The following is a 22,517-nucleotide window of genomic DNA, read 5'->3' as shown; positions in this document are numbered from 1 at the left end:
AGTGGTCTGTACACAGCAACATGTTTAGCGCCTTTATAGTTCGCAAATATGGGATTTTTTGAATGGAGGTTCCACTGTACCTCGTAACCTTTCCTTTTGCCGTTTTCAGGGACGGACTCTGGCGCGGTGGTCAACTGCCTGCACATTCTGTCCCGCTCGCTGGACGCCAGGTGCGACACAGCCCCCCCCCCCCACCCCCCCTCTCTCCCCTCCCCTCCCATCACCTTTGTCTGGCTCTATTTTATAAACACTGTCACCCCCGGGCTCGCCCCACCAGGACTGTCATGAAGTCGGGCCCTGAGATCGTCAAGGCCGGCCTGCGCCAGTTCTTTGAGAGCGCCGCCGACGACATCGAGAAGATGGTGGAGAACCTGAAGCTGGGCAAGGTGTCCAGCCGCAACCAGGTGAGGAGCGAGTGTGTGGTTCTAGCAGACGTGAGCTGACCTGTGCTGCTGCAGGTGAAAGGTGTGGCCCAGAACATCAACTACACCACCACCGCCCTGCTGCCCGTCCTCACCTCGCTCTTCGACCACATCGCCCAGCACCAGTTTGGAGACGACGTCATGCGTGCGTGCAGAAGTCACACGGTGGTGCGTGTCCACCTAAGTAACACTGGCTATCCTCTGTGTGTCCTCAGTGGACGACTTGCAAATCTCCTGTTACCGCATCATGTGCAGCATCTACTCTCTGGGCACCGTCAAGACTCCACACGTTGAAAAGTAAGTCGGACTTCACATCAGGGCTGGGCCCATGAAACTCTATCAACTTACAATATATCACCAAAGACACGTCATCAATATCAATTAAAAATGCCTTCGATGAAACATGCGATCGAGTGAGGGAAGAGTGGATGGTGAAATCGACAGTGCGGCGTCTTCAGTAATGCGGACGCTGTACCGATCCGTTGTGGTGAAGAAAAAGCTGAGCCGGAAGGCAAAACTCTCAATTTACTGGTCGATCTACGTTCCCATCCTCACCTATGGTCTTAAGCTTTGGGTTATGACCGAAAGGACAAGATCACGGGTACAAGCGGCCGAAATGAGCATCCTCCGCCGGGTGGCGAGGCTCTCCTTTAGAGATAGTTTGAGGAGCTCTGCCATCCGGGAGTAGCTCAAAGTAAAGCCGCTGCTCTTCCACATGGAGAGGAGCCAGATGAGGTGGTTCGGGCATTTGGTCAGGATGCCACCCGAGCGCCTCCCAAGGGAGGTGTTTCGGGCACGTCCTGGGGAAGACCCAGGACACGTTGGCTGGCCTGTGAACGCCTCAGGATTCCCCAGGAGGAGGTGGACGAAGTGGCTGGGGAGAGGGAATTCTGGGCTTCCCTGCTTAGGCTACTGCCCCCGCGACCCGATCTCGGATAGGTGTGAATGAATGATGGGTTCCCACTTCTCTGTGAGCGCTTTGAGTATCTAACGATAGAAAAGCACGATATAAATGTAATCCATTATTATTATTATAAGCGGAAGAAGATGGATGGGTATATATATATGTAAATATCTATATGCCTTCGATGAAACATTCGATATAAATATATATATATATATATACATATATATATATATATATATATATATATATATATATATATATATATATATATATATATATATATGTATATATCTCGAATGTTTCATCGAATGCATTTTTCATTGATATTTATGTTATATATATGTGTGTATGTATATATATATATATATATATATATATATATATATACATATATATATATGTGTGTGTGTGTGTGTGTGTGTATGTATGTATATGTGTATGTGTATATATGTGTATATACAGGACTGTCTCAGAAAATTTGAATATTGTGATAAAGTCCTTTATTTTCTGTAATGCAACTAAAAACATGAAAATGTCATACATTCTGGATTCATTACACATCAACTGAAATATTGCAAGCCTTTTATTATTTTGATATTGCTGATTATGGCATACAGCTTAAGAAAACTCAAAAATCCTATCTCAAAAAATTTGAATATTTCCTCAGACCAAGTAAAAAAAAATTGATAACAGCAAAACAAAATCGAACATTTGAAAATGTCAATTAATGCACTCAGTACGTGGTTGGGAATCCTTTTGCACGGATTACTGCATCAATACGGCGTGGCATGGAGGCAATCGGCCTGTGGCATTGCTGAGGTGTTATGGATACCCAGGATGCTTCAATAGCGGCCTTTAGCTCATTTGCATTATTGGGCCTGGTGTCTTTCAGTTTCTTCATTTCAATAACCCACAAATTCTCTTTGAGGTTCAGGTCAAGGGAGTTGGCAGCCCAATGGAGGACAGTAATGCCATGGTCAGTACACCAGTTACTGCTGGTTTTGGCACTGGGGACAGGTGCCAGATCATGCTGGAAAATGAAATCATCTCCATAGAGACACGCTAATGAGGGACAGACAGTCATGTAACAGTATCAACTATCATGTCTGGTTGTGCCATCTTGCTGTCTTGCTCTTGATTTTCTGCATAGAGTTAGAAGAGAAAGTGAAAATGAGTGCTGTAGGCAGAACAGGCAGTTTTTTAAATATTCCCTTCGCCGCGCTCATCGTTTTTTAATCTTTGTCCACTCACTAGTCGGGTGTACAGAAACAACAGGTAGGAACTGAAGTGCAGCACTATATGAATAAAATACATAACATAATATAACATATGTGCTATTTAAAAAAATAATATTTTATCCAATTAAAATGTATGTATTATTACTGCATAACATAAAATAATTTGAATAACAGGTAACATTCATAAGTCTTCCATTTGTACCAGACAAATGGAAGACTAATACTTACCGGTATTATACGGAGCTCCCATTAGCCAAGATATATCATATCTGTGTCATGGTTATCACTTCCAGCTTATATGATACATTTGTTTTGGCTCCGCCTATCCCTGAACCGCTATTGGACAAACATTTGTAACACTGAACTTTCTGAGATGTCTAGGAAAAAACGATCTCCAAATGAACCATGATTGCAACACAACTGCAATGTGAGTGGTTGATGAGCTTTTTGTTTGCCTGTGGGTTGCTATATCTCTCAGGCCATGCAGGAAGGCAGCTGTCTGTGGTTTGATGTTGACATCTTTCTGTGGTTTCTTATTTTATTTATTTATATTTTTCATATTTTATTTTTTCATTTTATTTTACTTGTTGGGGGTGGGGGGCGTGTAAACAGCACATTTGATCTATGTTTGACAACTGGTGTCAATCATATGTGTCTTAAAGTCAATAAACAAATGTTTAGATTAGATTAGATTAGATAGTACTTTATTTATTCCGTCAGGAGAGTTCAAGACCAATTTAATGTTACACAGACCACATAACTTCCTGCCACTAATCCTTCAAAAAATAGTTTCTTTGTTTACATTTTCACACTTTGCACTATTTTCTTACACTTTATGAAGCATCATTTACATATTCATTTTTGTTTGTATTACTTATTATTATTATTGTTGTTATTTTACAATTGTGTTGTCATTTCCTTTCTGCCTTGATAGCTGAGGGGATTATAAACCAGAAAGTTACATTTAATATATTTTTCTACTGGTCCTTATTTTCCATAATAAATATTAATCATGATCGCTATCGACCGATATCAAAAACGTATATGGCGATACAGTTTTCAGCCTTACTTCGGATACAAGATGACATTTTGGCATCTCCTCTCCTGCAGGCAGCGTCCGGCTCTCGGCGAGTGTTTGGCCCACTTAGCAGCTGCCATGCCGGTGGCTTTCCTCGAGCCTGTGCTGAACGAGTTCAACATGTTTTCTGTCTACACCACCAAGACTCCCCGAGAAAGAACCAGTGAGTCCCCCGCCAAAACCTGACCCTTCCCGTCTCAAACTAGCCAGGCTGACTCCTTCTGCCCCTTCTCCTTCAGTTCTGGGTCTTCCCAACCAAGTGGAGGAGCTGTGCCCCGACATCCCAGAGATGGAGATCCTGATGAAGGAGATCCACGATCTGGCCGAGTCCGGGGCGCGCTACACAGAAATGCCCCACGTGATCGAGATCACGCTGCCCATGCTGTGCAACTACCTGCCGCGCTGGTGGGAGAGGGGCATAGAGAACTTCCCAGACCTGGAGGGTCAGATCTGCACCTCCGTCACCTCCGAGCATCTCAACCAGCTGCTGGGAAGCATCATGAAGATTGTGGTCAACAACCTGGGAATTGATGAGGCATCCTGGATGAAGAGGTTGGCAGGTCAGTGAGGGCAGACTTAATATTCACATTTGTACCAGCAGTCCTTGTGTGCTGGTGGTCTAAATGCACTTTCCACAACTACCCTATTCGCTGTACTGGAGAGCGCACCCACTACATTTTAGAATAAAAAAAACATTTTTCAATGTATTAGCCTCACCGGACTCTAAGTTGCAGATATATATGTTGTGAAATTAGTTATTTAAACTTAAATATTCATTTACATACCTTAATTGTTTCCAAATGGTGTCAGTAACACAGCAGTAAAACGACTGATCAAACAAAACAGAAGTCTACGTCATGGACCTCCTAGCTGCGCACGCTAGCTCTCCAATCAGCTAAACAGACTCAATAATTCTACGGTGACGTTTTGGTGAATTTGTTGAGGAAATTGTGAAAGTGAAACAATACAAAAAGAATGCAGTTGTAAGTGAATAATACTAACACAGAGACTATTAGCTAAGGCTAACGACGCTAGCTTGATTACATTACGATAACACGTACAAATATGCATGAAAACACTCTTACAGACATCACACTTCGGACGCTTTAGTAAGTAAGATTTGTTTGAGGTAAAGTCGTGGTCAAAAGTTGACATACACTTGTAAAGAACATAATGTCATGGCTGTCCTGAGTTTCCATTAATTTCTACAACTCTTATTTTTGTGTGATAGAGTGATTGGAGCACATACTTGTTGGTCACAAAAAACTTTCACAAAGTTTGGTTCTTTTATGAATTTATTATGGGTCTACTGAAAATGTGACCAAATCTGCTGGGTCAAAAGTATACATACAGCAACATACATGATCAATTTTGGTGATGTATAAAAGTTACAATCAAATCAAATGATCTTCATGGCCTCTTAACTTCATGTGAGTGATTATGATTGACCACACCTGTTGACTTCTCTGAGCCCATCTAAATAGGGCTCATGTGATGCAGTCTTTAGACTCAGTTACAAACGCTACAATTGGAAAGTCAAAGGAACTCAGCACAAATCTGAAAAAACGAATCATTGACTTGAGCAAGTCAGAAAAGTCACTTGGAGGCATTTCAAAGCAGCTTAAGGTCCCAAGAGCTACTGTGCAGACAATTGTTCGCAAGTAGAAAATGCACGGCACAGTTTTGTCACTGCCACGATCAGGAAGAAAACGCAAGCTATCACATGCTGCTGAGAGAAAATTGGTCAGGATGATCAAGAGTCAACCGAGAACCACCAAAAAGCAGATCTGCAATGAATTGGAGGCTGCTGGAACACAGGTGTCAGTGTCCACAGTCAAGTGTGTTTTGCATCGCCATGGACTAAGAAACTACCATGCAAGAAGGAAGCCCTTGCTCAAGAAGCCACACATTAAGGCTTGTCTAAAGTTTGCTGCTGATCACATGGAGAAAGATAAGACCTTCTGGAGGAAAGTTCCATGGTCAGATGAAACACAAATTGAGCTGTTTGGCTACAATACCCAGCAATATGTTTGGAGGAGAAAAGGTGAGGCCTTTTATCCCAGGAACACCACTCTTACCGTCAAGCATGGTGGTGATAGTATTGTGCTCTGGACCTGTTTTACTGCCAATGGAACTGGTGCTTTACAGAGAGTAAATGGGACAAGAAAAAAATAAGGATTACCTTCAAATTCTTCTGGACAACCTAAAATCATCAGCCCTGGAGGTTGGGTCCTGGGCGCAGTTGCGTGTTCCAATGTGTATCGGCTGGGGACATCTCTGCGCTGCTGATCCGCCTCCGCTTGGGATGGTTTCCTGCTGGCTCCGCTGTGAATGGGACTCTAGCTTCTGTGTTGGATCCGCTGTGAACGGGACTCTCGCTTCTGTGTTGGATCCGCTTTGGACTGGACCCTCGCGACTGTGTTGGATCCATTATGGATTGAACTTTCACACTATCATGTTAGACCCGCTCGACATCCATTGCTTTCGTCCTCTCCAAGGTTCTCATAGTCCTCATTGTCACCGACGTCCCACTGGGTATGAGTTTTCCTTGCCCTTATGTGGGCCTACCGAGGATGTCGTAGTGGTTTGTGTTGTGGTTTGTGCAGCCCTTTGAGACACTAGTGATTTAGGGCTATATAAGTAAACATTGATTGATTGACAATGACCCCAAATACACATCCAAAGTGGTAAACAAATTGCTAAAACAGGCAAGAATGAAGGTTTTACAATGGCCTTCTCAATGTCCTGACTTGGACAATGCTGAAGAAACAAGTCCATGTCAGAAAACTACATATAGCTGAACTGCACCAATTCTGTCAATAGGAGTGGCCAAAAATTCAAGCAGAAGCTTGTGGATGGCTACCAAAAGCATTTTATTGCAGTGAAACTTGCCAAGGGACATGTAAGCAAATATTAACATTGCTGTATGTATACTTTCAACCCAGCAGATTTGGTCACATGTTCAGTAGACCCATAATAAATTCATAAAATTACCAAACTTCCTGAATGGTTGTGTGACAAAAAAGTATGTGCTCCAATCACTCTATCACAAAAAATAAGAGCTGTAGAAATTATTGGAAACTCAAGACAGCCATGACATTATGTTCTTTACAAGTTTATGTCAAGTTTTGACCACGACTGCATATTGTAAAACTTACAAATGTTGCTTGAATAATACACTCGAGTAGAAACGCTATGGACGGCTAGAAGACTAAAAGGTATTTCCACTTCCGGTTAAAAGCGCTAAATGGAAGGTCACTGCATTGTGCGAACTTGTTCAAAATACGACGCCAATGCTTGAGTAATAAAACACCACTTGTTTTTTTACCAAATTAGTATCACAGCCGTAAGCAAAGAAAAATGTGAAACGCCGAAGTGTGCGTGTTTGTGTCGTGTCCACGGATGCGTGGGTGTCCATAAGCCAGGCACGTGACACGTCATGATCTTGTTGCCTCATAGAAACATCGCGAAAACATAGTGGGCCGCAAGGGCGTAGAATTGGGTAGGGACGCTAGGGACACGTCCCTACAAATATCCAGCCGCTACTGTGTAGTCACTATCAATACAAGCGCTGCCCGTAATGTTTAGTCAATGATTATGGCACAGAAAGGGTTAAATGTCGGTCTCTGCTAGAAGTCCTGCCTCTAACCTAAATATCCCTCCCTGATTGGTTGCCGCTTTCATGCTAACTTTCGTGTGATTGGCTGTCCCCGCTGTCACTCCTCACTGTGGAAAAAACAGTCCTACCTATCCAGACGTTAGCTCCAAATTAGCACTGCATCTCGTCTTTTCCTCCGCTTTTTTTCCAGGTGAAAGTCAATGCTCAGTCCCCTCTACCATTGTTAACCCTCCCCGTTGGTGAAAGTTAACCTTAAACATGTGAATTCAACTACTTTAGTCCGTTTTTTAACATCGTAAAAACATCAGCTGTCTTTTTCTACGGACTGCAACAGTCCGTTGTCATGGATACATGTCAACAACTTCCATTCATACCAATCGTACGTGCCTGAGGCGGAGTGATAGCCTACGCTGTGATAAGGCTTTAGAATAGTAGCCGTGCTCAATATTTAAACCACGGTTAACAGCCAATCAGATCGCCGGATTTCACCTTTCCGTTTTATTTTTTTTATTTTTTTTTAGTTTCATGTAGCATATTTACAGTACAAAAGCAGCAATAGAAAGAAGTAAATGAAGGGAAAAATTGTGAGTGATTTAAACACAAGTTGGGGAAAAGATTATTACAGTTCATTTATGTTTATTTACAATGTTGTATTGCATGAATGTATTTCTGATGTTGTTGATGGACTGTAGGCTATGTTAATTGACAGTATGATGCACAGTTGCACTACAGCCCTACACTAAAGAGTAAAAATGAGAACTCTACGAAGTTGTCTCTTTTGCTTTCATTTTAATTACTTGACCCTATAACATCTGCATGACGTGAAATTATGATTGCTAATGTGAAAAAAAAAAAAAAGTAAACTTTCAGAGTGCTACCCTGGAGCACTTTTGTGTCCCCACCAATCTCAAAATCAAACCTACTCCCTTAGTGGGCCGCTATGGACACGACCGTGATCTAGTCCCAAACCAGTCCCATGAGGGAAGGGAGGAAGGAATGTCGGAGCAGCTCACTGCAGCGATCTCCTGGAGGAGTTTTCAACAGCGGTCCTGTTCAAGGCTGATGCGAACGGGGCGAAGGAATGTGGAAGCCGATTAATAATAATAATAATAATACATTTTACTTATAAGTAGGGATGTCCCGATCCAGGTTTTTACACTTCCGATCCGATACCGATACTGGCCGATTATGGCCTATCCGAGCATGTATTAAAGTTTAAAGTTATTTAGCCAACTTAGTTGTCAGATTCACGCTGAAAAGGATTTTAGTACTCTTGATAACAACTAGCCAGCTGAATTAGGTGATTTTGAATAATACACAATAGTTGGTATTAAAGGATAAACACAAAATATCAAAAATTATACATGACAAACAGAAATGGCATCATTAAACAGTAAAAAAGTGAACAGTATAAAGTGCAAATAATGCTGTAAACATTATTTAAAAAGGCAAAACACACAAACAACCTGAGTGGCATAAAATGTCTATAACTCAGCATCAATACTTGCTCTTGAACAAGTGTAAACTTAAAAAAAAAAAAAATATATATATATATATCTACACACTCCCTTTAATTGTTTGCTCAAGTCAGGGGGGGCAAACAATTGAAGTCCAAGCATAATGGACTTACAACTTTACCACCACGCTTGACTTTATTGTGGCATGTTTTGCACTCCACCTCTTCATCTTTTTCATTTTGTAGGATAAAATAATCCCACACAGCTGACATTTTTACCGTAAGTTTTAATTCACACGGCCGTCTGAACGGTTAGAACGCAGACCTGTGGATGTTTTGAAGGTGTTCTGGAAAATGTGGAACAGAGTTTAGGGAGCAGCAGAAGAGTGGAATGTATTATTTAAATCGGTGTGTTAGAAAACACGGACCAGCGTTTTTTTAAAAACTGGATCTGGATCGGCATTTTCCCATGCCTTGCCGATACGCATTTTTTGGCAAATATCGGCGGCCGATCCGATCCAAATATCGGATTGGGACAACCCTACTTATAAGGCGCCTTTCAGAATCAAAACAATAAAATCAATTGGATAAAAACAACAACAAAAAAAGATTGATAAGATTTTCAATGATTAAGCAGTCAGGAATAGGTGTGTTTTGAGTCTTGATTTGAAGAGGGATATTGAGTCCAAGTTACAAAGGTCTGGTGGTGATAAGTTCCAAAAAAGAGGGGCAGAGCGGCTGAAAGCTCGGGCACCCATGATGGACAGTTTAAATAAGGGGACAGTGAGATGGATGGATGAAGAAGATCGTAGGTAACGTGAGGGCGTGGCGACATGGAGCAGGTCAGAGAGATTAGTACATTTAGTTTAGGGTAAGTAGATACAGTCTACTTTGTCAGATTCTGGACCTCGAATTGATCGTAATTTCGCCTTGCTGAGCGGAAAACTTCTCCGAGATGTTACTTAGTTTGCGGTTTTGACAAGAAATTGCCACAGTTTGAGTGCCCATCAATCACGTTACAAATGTGTCGATACACCAGGATCCAATCAGCAGATGCCTTGTTGTGATAGATACCTTTCATGTCCTCAATGGAAAGAATCGCCAGGCACACAAGCCTCCACTTCTCCCAGCGCCCGTCATGTACCCACCAGCAAACGTTCAGGACAGATGGGTTTACCCCAACCCGAGCTTAGATAAGGGAGAGGGAAGGGAAGCGTCCGCCTCTGTTGAGAGCAAGCAAGAAGTTATTTTGCACTATTAGCTTTATTTTGCTCCAACAATTGTATGTAATGAAAGACAATAGTTCAAACGTTGTGTTGATACTGTTGTTCAAATATACAGGTCATACACGTAAAAACACCTGGATTGCGCGCATGTTCTTCCACCCGCAGTTTTCGCCCAGCCCATCGTCAGCAGGGCCAAGCCGGAGATGCTGAAGTCCCACTTCATCCCCACCATGGAGAAGCTGAAGAAGCGCTCGGGCAAGGTGGTGGCGGAGGAGGACCACCTGCGCATGGAGGGCAAGATGGAGGTTGACAGCGAGAATGGAACCATCCGAGACGAGTTTGCTGTCCTGTGCCGTGACTTGTACGCCCTCTACCCCTTGCTCATCCGCTACGTGGACAACAACAGGTGGGAAGTTCTCTTTTTAGCTCCTTTTTTAAAATGAATATCACAAAAAAAACACATTAAAAATGGAATTTAACAAGAAAATATTGACACAAATAACACACATTTTTACTTTAAAACTGTTATTGCTCAAAACAAATACAAAGTTATCATCGACGGATAGATCTGAAGTTGAAAGTCTAATGTAAAAATAATTTATATGATGTTTGACTTATTTTTAACACTTATTTGTGGGGGTCTCTTACATGGATTTCTTTGATTAAAAAAAGGGGAAAATAACAAAAAAAATAAAAGTCAACAGATAGATCTCAAGTTGATCTATAGATATTTAAGTGTTGAAAGTAAAAAAAATTATTTAAAAAAAATATGCTACAGCCTTATTCCAAAATGTATTTTTGTCCTCACAATTCTACACACAATGCCCATAATGACAATGTGAAAATATATTGTTTTTATTTTTGCATATGTATTGAAAACAAATAAAAAATCACATTTATAAAAGTATTCATAGCCGTTGCTCAATACTTTGACGCACTTTTGGTATCAATTACAGCCTCAAATCTTTTTGATGTTTGACTTATTTTTAAAACTTATGTGTGGGGGTCTCTTACTTTATTTTTTTAAACTGTCATTATTCAAAAAATGAAAATGAATCAATATCAATGTTTTGAATTAGTGACCTATTTAAGGCTGCAATTTTAACATTAAAAAAAAGGCAAAATATTGCTTATTTTTTGTTTTTGCCATTAAAAACATGGATTTATTTGATTAAAAAAAGGGCACAAAACCAAAAAAATAAAAGTCAACAGATAGATCTGAAGTTGATCTATAGATATTTAAGTGTTGAAAGTAAAAAAAAATAGCATTTTTTTTATTTTACAGCCTTATTCCAAAATGTATTTTGTCATCACAATTCTACACACAATACCTATAATGACAATGTGAAAATGTATTGTTTTTATTGTTGCAAATGTGAAAAAATCACATTTACAAAAGTATTCATAGCCGTTGCTCAATACTTTGATGCACTTTTAGTATCAATTACAGCCTCAAGTCTTTTTGATGTTTGACTTATTTTTAACACTTATTTGTAGGGGTCTCTTTCTTAATTTTTTTTAACTGTCATTGTTCAAAAAATGAAAATGAATCAAAATCAATGTTTTGAATTAGTGACCTATTTAAGGCTGCAATTTTAACATTTAAAAAAATTTGGGGGGAAAATATTGCTTATTTTGTGTTTTTGCCATTAAAAACATGGATTTCTTTGATTAAAAAAAGCGCACAAAACAAAAAATAAATAAAAGTCAACAGATAGATCCGAAGTATGTTACAGCCTTATTCTAAAAAATCATTTGTGTCATCAAAGTTCCACACACAATACCCATAATGACAATGTGAAAATGTATTGTTTTTATTTTTGCAAGTGTATTGAAACAAACAAAAAAAAAAAACACTTGTAAAAAAGTATTAGCAGCCATTGCTCAATACTTTGTTCATGCACTTGTGGTATCAATTACAGCCCCAAGTCTTTTTGAATACAATGCCACACACTTGGCACTAGGGTTGTAACAGTATTTAATTTTTCTTTTAATTACTATTACAAAATAAACTATTAAAAGTGAAACTCAACTACACAATTTTGCAATATTGACACAAATAACACAAATGCTTTACTTTAAAACTGTTATTGGTCAAAACAAATACAAACTTATAGATCTGAAGTTGATTGACAGATTCAAGCGTTGAAATCAAAATCATTGAAATGATGTTTTACTTAGTTTTAACACTTATTTGTGGGGCTGTTTTATTTTATTGTTTTAAACTGTCATTGTTAAAAAAACATTTAAATGAATCTAAATAAATGTTATGAATTATTGACGTATTTCAGGCTGCAATTTCACATCAAATATTCTATGTCAAAACGAATAATTGGAGAAAATATTGCTTATTTTGTGTTTTTGCCATTAAAAACATGGTTTTCTTTGATTAAAGAAAAGGGCACAAAAAAAAAGTCAACTAGAGATGTCCGATAATATCGGACTGCCGATATTAAACTTACAGGAATTTCCCCCCTTTGAAAATGAATGGGCAATATACAAACCTCTCCATATCTCACATTTCCCGACCGATTTGAACGGTTCCAACATCCACACACTCCACTCACCCTGGACAATCAAGCCAGCATTTTTCAGGATTTTCAGAAAGTTTCCTGATTACCCGAAATTTCCTGGAATTTCCCCTCTTTGAAAATGAATGAGCAATATACAAACCTCTCTATAGCCCACATTTCTAAACCGATTTGAACGGTTCCAACATCCACACACTCCACTCACCTTGGACATTCAAGCCAGCATGTTTTCCGGTTTGGAAAATTCCCTGTTTACAGAATTTCCAGGAATTTCCCCCTACTAAAATAAATGAGCAATATGCAAACCTCTCCATATCCCACATTTCTCAAGCGATTTGAACTGTTCCAACATCCACCCACTCCACTCACCCTGGACATTCAAGCCAGCATGTTTCACGGTTCTGAAAGTTCCCTGATTACCAGAAATTTCCAATCATTTTCTCCTACGAAAATAAATGAGCAATATACAAACCTCTCCATTTCCCACATTTCTCAAGCGATTTGAACGGTTCCAACATCCACACACTCCACTCACCCTGGACATTCAAGCCAACAAGTTTCCCGGTTTGGAAAATTCCTTGATTTTCCAGAATTTGTCCACTTTTAAAAAATAAATTCGCAATATACAAACCTCCATATCCCCCAATTCTCAAGCGATTTGAACCGTTCCAACATTCACACATTCCACTCACCTCGGACATTCAGGCCAGCATGTTTCACGGTTCTGAAGGTTTCCTGATTACCCGAAATTTCCAGGAATTTACCCTCTTTGAAAATGAATGGGCAATATACAAAGATAGATAGTAATTTATTGATTCCTTCAGGGGAATTCCTTCAGAAAACACACATTTCTAAACCGATTTGAACGGTTCCAACTTCCACACACCCCACTCACTTTGGACATTCAAGCCAGCATGTTTCCCGGTTTAGAAAATTCCCTGATTACCCGGATTTTTCCCGGAATTTCCCCCTTTGAAAATGATTGGGCATACCTCTCCATATCCCACTTTTCCCGACCAATTCGAACGGTTCCAACATCCACAAACTCTACTCACCCTGGACGTTCAAGTGGCGGTATTGTTCGGTTGGAAGAGTGGCCGTGCCAGCAACTTCAGGGTTCCAGGTTCGATCCCCGCTTTCGCCATCCTAGTCACTGCTGTTTTGTCCTTGGGCAAGACACTTGACCCACCTGCTCCCAGTGCCACCCACACGGGTTTAAATGTAACTTGGATATTGGGTTTCACTATGTAAAAGCGCTTTGAGTCACTAGAGAAAAGCGCTATATGAATATAATTCACTTCACTTCAATTAAAAATTGTCGCCTTCGGTGGAAAGAATGCTGACAATAATTGCGGTAGAAAAGTGGCCTTAAGTGAGATTTGAATGCTTGAGTTGTCCCTGCTGTTTGTCCCCAGGGCAAGATGGCTGACATGTCCAGATCCTGATGCAGAGGAGCTGTTCAGGATGGTAGGGGAGGTCTTCATTTTCTGGTCCAAATCTCACGTGAGTTCCCCCCCCGACACCACCGGTCTTCTCGTCCCACACGCCACTTCCGTGAGGTGTCATCTGCTGGTGTCTTGACAAATGCAGAACTTCAAGCGGGAGGAGCAGAACTTTGTGGTGATGAACGAGATCAACAACATGTCCTTCCTCACCGCCGACAGTAAGAGCAAGATGAGCAAGGTGAGAGCGGCAGGAAAGTTCACTCCGTGCGTCGTCACACGAGAAGGGACTCATCTCTGATAATCAATCCCGTACTAATCGAACATTCTAACATATTCTCTCTCCTCCTGGATGTGAGTGTCGGTGAGGTGTGAGGTGGCACGTGTCAGCTGGCACACCAGCAACAGAGTAAGGTGGCGTGTCGCTAACTGTTCTTTCTCCTTGTGTCCTGGGTCGGGCTGGGACGGCGGGCCCCCGTAGGCCGGAGACGGAGAGGTTAGACTGTGTTTGTGCACGAGCGCCGTGCTGACCGCATGGCCCCCGTGGACCGCCGCACTTGTTGCACACAGTGGGGTGGCTGCGCCTAGCGATGCTGTGGTGACTCTGTGGACGTGGAAAGTGGACACTCGTTGTTGTGACAGCCGTGAATCGTTTCAAAACTTGACTATTTAGCAACTAACGCAGGCCTGGGCAATTATTTTGACTCGGGGGGCCAAATTTAGAGACAACAGTGTGTCTGTGGGCCGGTATATTTATTTTTAGGAACACTAATAAAAAACCTCACTATAATGTCTGATTGAATGCTAAACACGTTTTGACAGACCGCCTTAAAAATGGAATGGAATTTTAAATTGGTTTTCTGAATGAGACACCCAGAATGTACATGAAAATAAAGAATGTGGGATTTACAATATTAACTATGAACGATAAAACACTGAATGTTGACAACATGTGAACGTCACCTACCCTCTCGATCGACATATTTTACAATCAAGCGAAATACAACAAAAATGCAACAAACACCACGAAATATGAACACAAAAGGGTAAAAAAAAAAAAAACACCTAGAATCTGATATATCTGATATCACTAAGCTTTAGAACTTTGTTTTAAAAAATCTCCTGCCGCGTCTGTCCCTGACACCCGCATTTCAGGCTGACACTCTGTGGAAACACTGCTTGGTGCCTCATCTGAGCTGTTGTGATTTAGATGACCATAGTCACCAATGAGATTACCATAGTAACTAATTAAATTACCATAATAACTAGTATATCATGCAAAAGTGCAGATTCCAACCAATGAAATACTTTGTATGGTTCAAGACTTTCGGTCATTTGAAAACATTAATGCACATCATAATGGCAGCTACTCCATCTAAAAAATCTAAAAAAATATATTTGAAAATGTCCGGCGGGCCAGATATTTTACTTTGCCCAGGTCTGAACTAACGTGTGAGGCGAGACGTCCTTGAAATGGGGTTGTATGCTACACCGCTACTAATCACCATTTAAAAAAGGTACAATGTTGCCTTTGAAAAATAGTGGTGCTTTTTTTATTCATATGGCGTGCCTTGTGAGTCAACTCATTTCTTATCACGGTTATCGTTACTATTGCGGTAAATGTGCTCAAAAAAAGTACTTAAACTGAAATCTTTTAATAGAAAAGAATAGAATGGACTTAATTGTCATTATATTTGCATACAACACGATTAAGGACTCCAACTTAAGGTGCGGTAGTGGGAACAAATATAAGATAAAAATAAATTACACAAGAGGTAATGAAGATAAAACTAATAATTGAAATAAACAGACTACTATCCAATAAAAATAATAAGCAATCCTGTACAATATACAAAACACTATACAAAATACATAATACTTTACAATATACAAAACAAGACAAGAGTACCGGAGTAATAAATAACAATCAGTGTCGGATGTATTGCACTCGAAGGGTAATATTGCACAGTAGGGTGTTTGGGTAGGATATTGTATAGGGGTGAATTATTTATTGAAAGTTAGAGTTAACCAAGATTTATATAAAAAAAACAACACATTGAAAATGATTTCCTTTGTAGGAAAAACATTATTATAGATAAAAACACTGTTTTATGTACAATACAGGCCAAAAGTTTGGACACACCTTCTCATTCAATGTGTTTTCTTTATTTTCATGACTATTTACATTGGAGATTGTCAAATTAAAATTATTAATAATTACACATGTGGAGTTATGTACTTAACAAAAAAAGGTGAAATAACTGAAATTATTAATAATTACACATGTGGAGTTATGTACTTAACAAAAAAAGGTGAAATAACTGAAAACATGTTTTATATTCTAGTTTCTTTAAAATAGCCACCCTTTGCCCGGGTTGCTGCTTTGCACACTCTTGGCATTCTCTTGATGAGCTTCAAGCACACCTGTGAAGTGAAAACCATTTCAGGTGACAACCTCTTGAAGCTCATTTGGAACCAAAATATAATTCGAGCTAAAATATAATATAATAATACAACATATAATAATACAAATAATACACTATATAAAGCGCTTTTAGTCTTTAGAGAAAAGCGCTACATAAATACAATTCACTTCACATTAATAACATCCTGTAATTAGATGTTGATATTATCATTCATTTCATCGTCTGAAATTAACACCAGCGGGAGTATTTTAAAACTCTGCCAGACACTATTCCACCTATTTGACTGATGAACATTATCACATCATTTGTTCAGAAAGTATAAATAACGAGAAATGAAGATAGGATACATAACCACCACATTTAAGTGTAAAAAAAACCCACACAATTTGTACATTTTCAGAATGTAGTGGTTTGATTTTTAAACAAAAAAAACAATCGGAAGTTGTCTTTATCTTTAAGTTATCATGCCACGATTTTAACCATTTTGGCCCATTTGGGAGTAGATTTTCCTTCATGTGGCCCCTTAGCTAAAATTAGTTTGACACCCATGTTATTTAAAACATAGCTAGCGAGCAGCTAACGTCCCTCCACAGTGTTTTAGCTGCTTCTTAATCACTAATCCTGGTCTCCATTGCAACAAAAAAAGTAAGTTTCTTACAAGTAACATTGTCACTGGAGGACGACGAATAGCTAAACATGCTTCACTCTTTTGTTGTATCCTCAATATAAACAATATGGTTGATACTACTATGATGACATATTTTAATATCTTTTTTTAATCATCAGATAGCATTTTGTTATTATTTATTGTTTATCAACTTAATAAATATGTCCCTGGCCACATGAGGACTTTGAATATGACCAATGTATGATCCTGTAACTACTTGGTATCGGAACGATACCTAAATGTGTGGTTTCATCCAAAACTAATGTAAAGTATCAAACAGAAGAATAAGTGATTATTACATTTGAACAGAAGTGTAGATAGAACATGTTAAAAAAGGAAGTAAGCAGATATTAACAGGAAATTAACAAGTAGTTTTACAAATAATAGGATGATAAATGACACAATATGAAGCGTCATAGGTCAGCAGACTACAAACCCCGTTTCCATAAGAGTTGGGAAATTTTGTTGGATGTAAATATAAACGGAACACAATGGTTTGCAAATCCTTTTCAACCCATATTCAATTGAATGCACTACAAAAACAAGATAGTTGATGTTCAAACTCATAAACTTTATTTTTTTTTGCAAATAATAATTAACTTAGAATTTCATTGTTGCAACACGTGCTAAAGTAGTTGGGAAAGGGCATGTTCACCACTGTGTTAAATCACATTTTCTTTTAACAACACTCAATAAACGTTTGGGAACTGAGGAAACTAATTGTTGAAGCTTTGAAAGTGGAATTCTTTCCCATTATTGTTTTTTCATGTAGAGCTTCAGTCGTTTAACAGTCCGGGGTCTCCGCTATCGTATTTTACGATTCATAATGTGCCACACATTTTCGATGGGAGACATGTCTGGACTGCAGGCGGGCCAGGAAAGTACCCGCACTCTTTCACTACAAAGCCACGCTGTTGTAACACGTGGCTTGGCATTGTTTTGCTGAAATAAGCAGGGACGTCCATGATAACGTTGCTTGGATGACAACATATGTTGCTCCAAAACCTGTATGTACCTTTCAGCATTAATGGTGCCTTCACAGATGTGTAAGTTACCCATGCCTTGGGCACTAATACACCCTCATACCATCACCGATGCTGGCTTTTGAACTTTGCGCCTATAACAATCCGGATGGTTATTTTCCTCTTTGTTCTGGAGGACACCACGTCCACAGTTTCCAAATATAATTTGAAATTTGGACTCATCAGACCACAGAACACTTTACCACTTTGCATCAGTCCATCTTAGATGAGCTAGGGCCCAGTGAAGCCGGCGGGGTTCCTTGGTGTTGTTGATAAATGGCTTTCGCTTTGCATAGGAGAGTTTTAACTTGCTCTTACAGATGTAGCGACCAACTGTAGTTACTGACAGTGGTTTTATGATGTGTTCCTGAGCCCATGTGGTGATATCCTTTACACACTGATGTCGGTTTTTGATGCAGTACTGCCTGAGGGATCAAAGGTCCGTAATATCATCTCTTACGTGCAGCGATTTCTCCAGATTCTCTGAACCTTTTGATGATTTTACAGACCGTAGCTGGTAAAATCCCTAAATTCCTTGCAATAGCTTGTTGAGAAATGTTGTTCTAAAACTGTTCGACATTCGCTTACGAATTGGTGACCCTCACCCCATCCTTGTTTGTGAATTACTTAGCATTTCATGGAAGCTGCTTTTATACCCAATCATGGTGCCCACCTGTTCTCAATTAGCCTGCACATCGGTGGGATGTTGTAAATAAGTGTTTGATGAGCATTCCTCAACTTTATCAGTATTTATTGCCACCTTTCCCCACTTCTTTGTCACGTGTTGCTGGCATCAAATTCTAAAGTTAATGATTATTTGCAAAAAAAAATGTTTATTAGTTTTAACTTTAAATATGTTGTCTTTGTAGCATATTCAATTGAGTATGGGTTGAAAATGATTTGCAAATAATTGTATTCCGTTTATATTTACATTTAATACAATTTCCCAACTCATATGGAAACGGGGTTTTTAATTAGGAGCTCATGTTTGTTTACTCACTAATAAAAGACAAGCTATCTAGTATAGGAAACATATATTTCATGTATCATTATGTTAAAATAAAGCCAATAAAGACATTTCAATTTGACCTAGACTTAGACTTCCTTTTTGTTGTCATTCAAATATGAACTTTACAGTACAGTACGAAACTTTGTTCCGTAAGACTCTTGAACGCATCGTAATTATCCCCTCAATTCCCCCCCAAAATTGATTAAATCGCTGGAATATAAAGAGAATATAACATACATCCATAAACGTGGATGCATATGAAAAAGAGCAATGTATTTATCATTACACTAATCTATTTGTTTATATCTGCACCTTATTTCTTTTTTATCCTGCACTACCTTAAGTTAAATGCAACAACATTTCGTTCTTATCTGTACTGTAAAGTTCAAATTTGAATGACAGTAAAAAAGAGGTATTAAAGACATTTCCATGCTTATATGTCAGCAGCCAAGAGAGGCTAATGTTTTTGTACCAAATCATTTATTACCAAAATCAGTTAAAGAAACAATAAGCTGACCCCAAAAATCGTCATCAAATCGTAAGTTTTTGTAAGATTGTGATCCTAGTATCAGTGTACATACCATCTAATGAGTGGTACGGCTTGAAGGTCACATCTGATGCTTTGAAATAAGTCACTGTGGTCCCAACGACTGTGTTCACCTTCTATGCCCACTGGTGTGTGACATTAGACCTTAGTGTGGGAAGACGGTTTGTTCAGGGTGTGTGTGTTTGTATGTGTGTGAGAGAGTGTGTGTGTGTGAGAGAGTGCGTGGCTTGATGAAAGCTCTTTGCCGTAGATTGTAGTGGCCTGACAAGTGTCATGGCGCCCGGCTAAGCAGCGGCTTTCCAATTTTGAGCCGTGCTCTCCTGCAGCCGGGTGCCATCTTCCTGCCTTGTTTGACAAGTAAAACATTTGCAGATGTCGTAGGTCTAGGTTCTTCCAGTTGTTATTAATTCCTGCACTGGCAGACTCGACTTCCTTTTCCATCCCTCCACACTGGCTTTGTTTTCCACCTTCCGTTGTTTCCAAAAAGCCACGTGTAGCACAGCCAGCATGATGGTCAGGGGGGTTTAAAGCAAGCATCAGCTGGAGGTAGCCTCCATCACACGTACTAACTGGACCTAATTTCTTGACTCCATTGACACCTTCATCGTCACATGCCTTGAAGACACCCCTCCGTGTCAACTTTCATTCTGTCTTGGCAGCCGCAGATATATACATTGTGAAACGAGTTATTTACGCAGAAATATTCTGTAAATGTTTATTTACATACTGTAATTGTTTCCAAACATTGTCTGTAACAGGGCAGTAAAATGGTTGATCAAACAAAACAGAAGTCATGGTCATGGACCCACTAACTGCACAAGCTAGCTCTCCAATCCGCTAAACAGACTCAAAAACTCCACGGTGACGTTTTAGTGAATTTACTGAGGAATTTGTGAAAGTGAAACAAGAGAAAAATAATGCCATTGTAAGTTAATAATACTTACACAGACACTCGTAGAAGTGGTAGCATACACAGTAAGCTAATACTAACGATGCTAGCTTTGTTACATTACGTTTCTACGTACAAATATGCATGAAAACACTCTTATAGACATCACACAAGTATCAATTGTTTTAGTTATATTGTAAAACTTACAACCGTTGCTTGGAGTGATGAATGAAGAATCCATCCGAGTAGAAACGCTATAGACGAGTAGATGTCAGAACGACCAGCTGCACCTGAACTGAGACCAACTCGTTCTAAGGATGGCGCCGCAGCACAAACAATAGCAAACCGTTTCAGAGCCTTTGATTGTGTTTTGAGAAAACTCTTTTGAGAAAATTCCCCACCGTTTTATAAGCATAGGAAAAAAGTATTGGCTTGTAGTCCTGGAATTTACGTTAATTCAATGTCAATTAAACTCCCCAAATATATTTTGATATCTGACAGGGTGTTTATTCGAGCCCCTCCTGCAGGTCTGACCTGTTGTCAACACTTGGGGGAAATCCAGTTTCTGTCCTTCTTCGCGTCACGGTTGTTTCTGCGACAAACTTCTCCGACCTCCACGAGTTTCATGTTCCGTCATTGAGTCAAATGACATGGACGGACATAAGCAAACATGTTGACAAATAGGAGATGATTATATAAGTAAAGAAGAGCAGGCAGAAGCTCACACATTCTCATATTTTCTGTGACAAAGATGTCTCAGCTATAATCTTCATAGAACGTTATGTCGCTACTGGTCCCACCTTTCCTAAAAAAATAAAGGAAGAAAATATTTAAAAACATTTTTAAAATGTCCTTCTCTACTATTCATGTTGAAATAACGTTTAACTCCTTGACTAGGATGTTTGGGCCCTGGAAGAGTGTGGGTCTCCACTAGAGATGTCCGATAATATCGGGCTGTCGATATGATAAATGCTTCAAAATGTAATATCGTAACTTTTCGGGATTGGTTTCAAAAAGTAAAATGTATGACTTTTTGAAACGGCACTGTACGGAGTGGTACACGGACGTAGGGAGAAGTAAAGAGCGCCAATAAACTTTAAAGGCACTGCCTTTGCGCGTCGGCCCAATCACATAATATCTATGGCTTTTGTGAATGCAATGCATACTTGGTCAACAGCCATACTGGTTACACTGAAGGTTGTGATATAAACAACTTTAAAACTGTTACAAATATGCGCCACACTGTGAACCCACACCAAACATGAATGGCAAACACATTTCGGGAGAACATCCGCACCGTAACACAACATAAACACAACAGAACAAATACCCAGAGCCCCTTGCTGCACTAACTCTTCCGGGATGCTACAATATACACCCCCCTGCCTCAACCCTGCCCACCTCAACCTCCTCATGCTCTCTCAGGGAGAGCATGTCCCAAATGCCAAGCTGCTGTTTTGAGGCATGTTAAAACAAATAATGCACTTTGTGACTTCAATAATATAAATATGGCAGTGCCATGTTGGCTTTTTTTCCATAACTTGAGAAGATTTATTTTGGAAAACCTTGTTACATTGTTTAGTGCATCCAGCGGGGCATCACTACAAAATTATGCACATTAATGTGTTAATTCCACGACTGTATATATCGGTATTGGTTGATATCGGAATCGGTAATTAAAGGGGAACATTAACACCAGACCTATGTAAGCGTCAATATGTACCTTGATGTTGCAGAAAAAAGACCATATATATTTTTAACCGATTTCCGAACTCTAAATGGGTGAATTTTGGCGAATTAAACGCCTTTCTATTTATCGCTCTCGGAGCGATGACGTCAGAACGTGACGTCACCTAGGCCTTTTTCTCAAACACATTACAAACACCACGTCTCAGCTCTGTTATTTTCCGTTTTTTCGACTATTTTCTGGAACCTTGGAGATATCATGCCCCGTCGGTGTGTTGTCGGAGGGTGTAACAACACTAACAGGGAGGGATTCAAGTTGCACCACTGGCCCAAAGAGGCGAAAGTGGCAAGA

The 22,517-nt window shown here is 39.7% G+C and overlaps 1 protein-coding gene across 1 annotated transcript in view; it reads left to right on the top strand.

Annotated features, from left to right (window-relative positions):
* ryr1b (ryanodine receptor 1b (skeletal)) overlaps nucleotides 1-22,517 on the top strand; it is a 230,498-nt gene that overhangs the window by 130,228 nt on the left and 77,753 nt on the right. The window contains 10 exon segments of the mRNA XM_061877905.1: nucleotides 110-170; nucleotides 278-404; nucleotides 459-567; nucleotides 638-719; nucleotides 3,678-3,808; nucleotides 3,885-4,205; nucleotides 10,112-10,352; nucleotides 13,893-13,980; nucleotides 14,068-14,160; nucleotides 14,401-14,415. Coding sequence (XP_061733889.1) covers nucleotides 110-170; nucleotides 278-404; nucleotides 459-567; nucleotides 638-719; nucleotides 3,678-3,808; nucleotides 3,885-4,205; nucleotides 10,112-10,352; nucleotides 13,893-13,980; nucleotides 14,068-14,160; nucleotides 14,401-14,415 — 1,268 coding nt within the window.

This window comes from Nerophis ophidion, linkage group LG18 (assembly GCF_033978795.1).
Source record: "Nerophis ophidion isolate RoL-2023_Sa linkage group LG18, RoL_Noph_v1.0, whole genome shotgun sequence".
NCBI lineage: Eukaryota > Metazoa > Chordata > Actinopteri > Syngnathiformes > Syngnathidae > Nerophis > Nerophis ophidion.
This window is presented reverse-complemented; position numbering and strand designations above follow the sequence as displayed.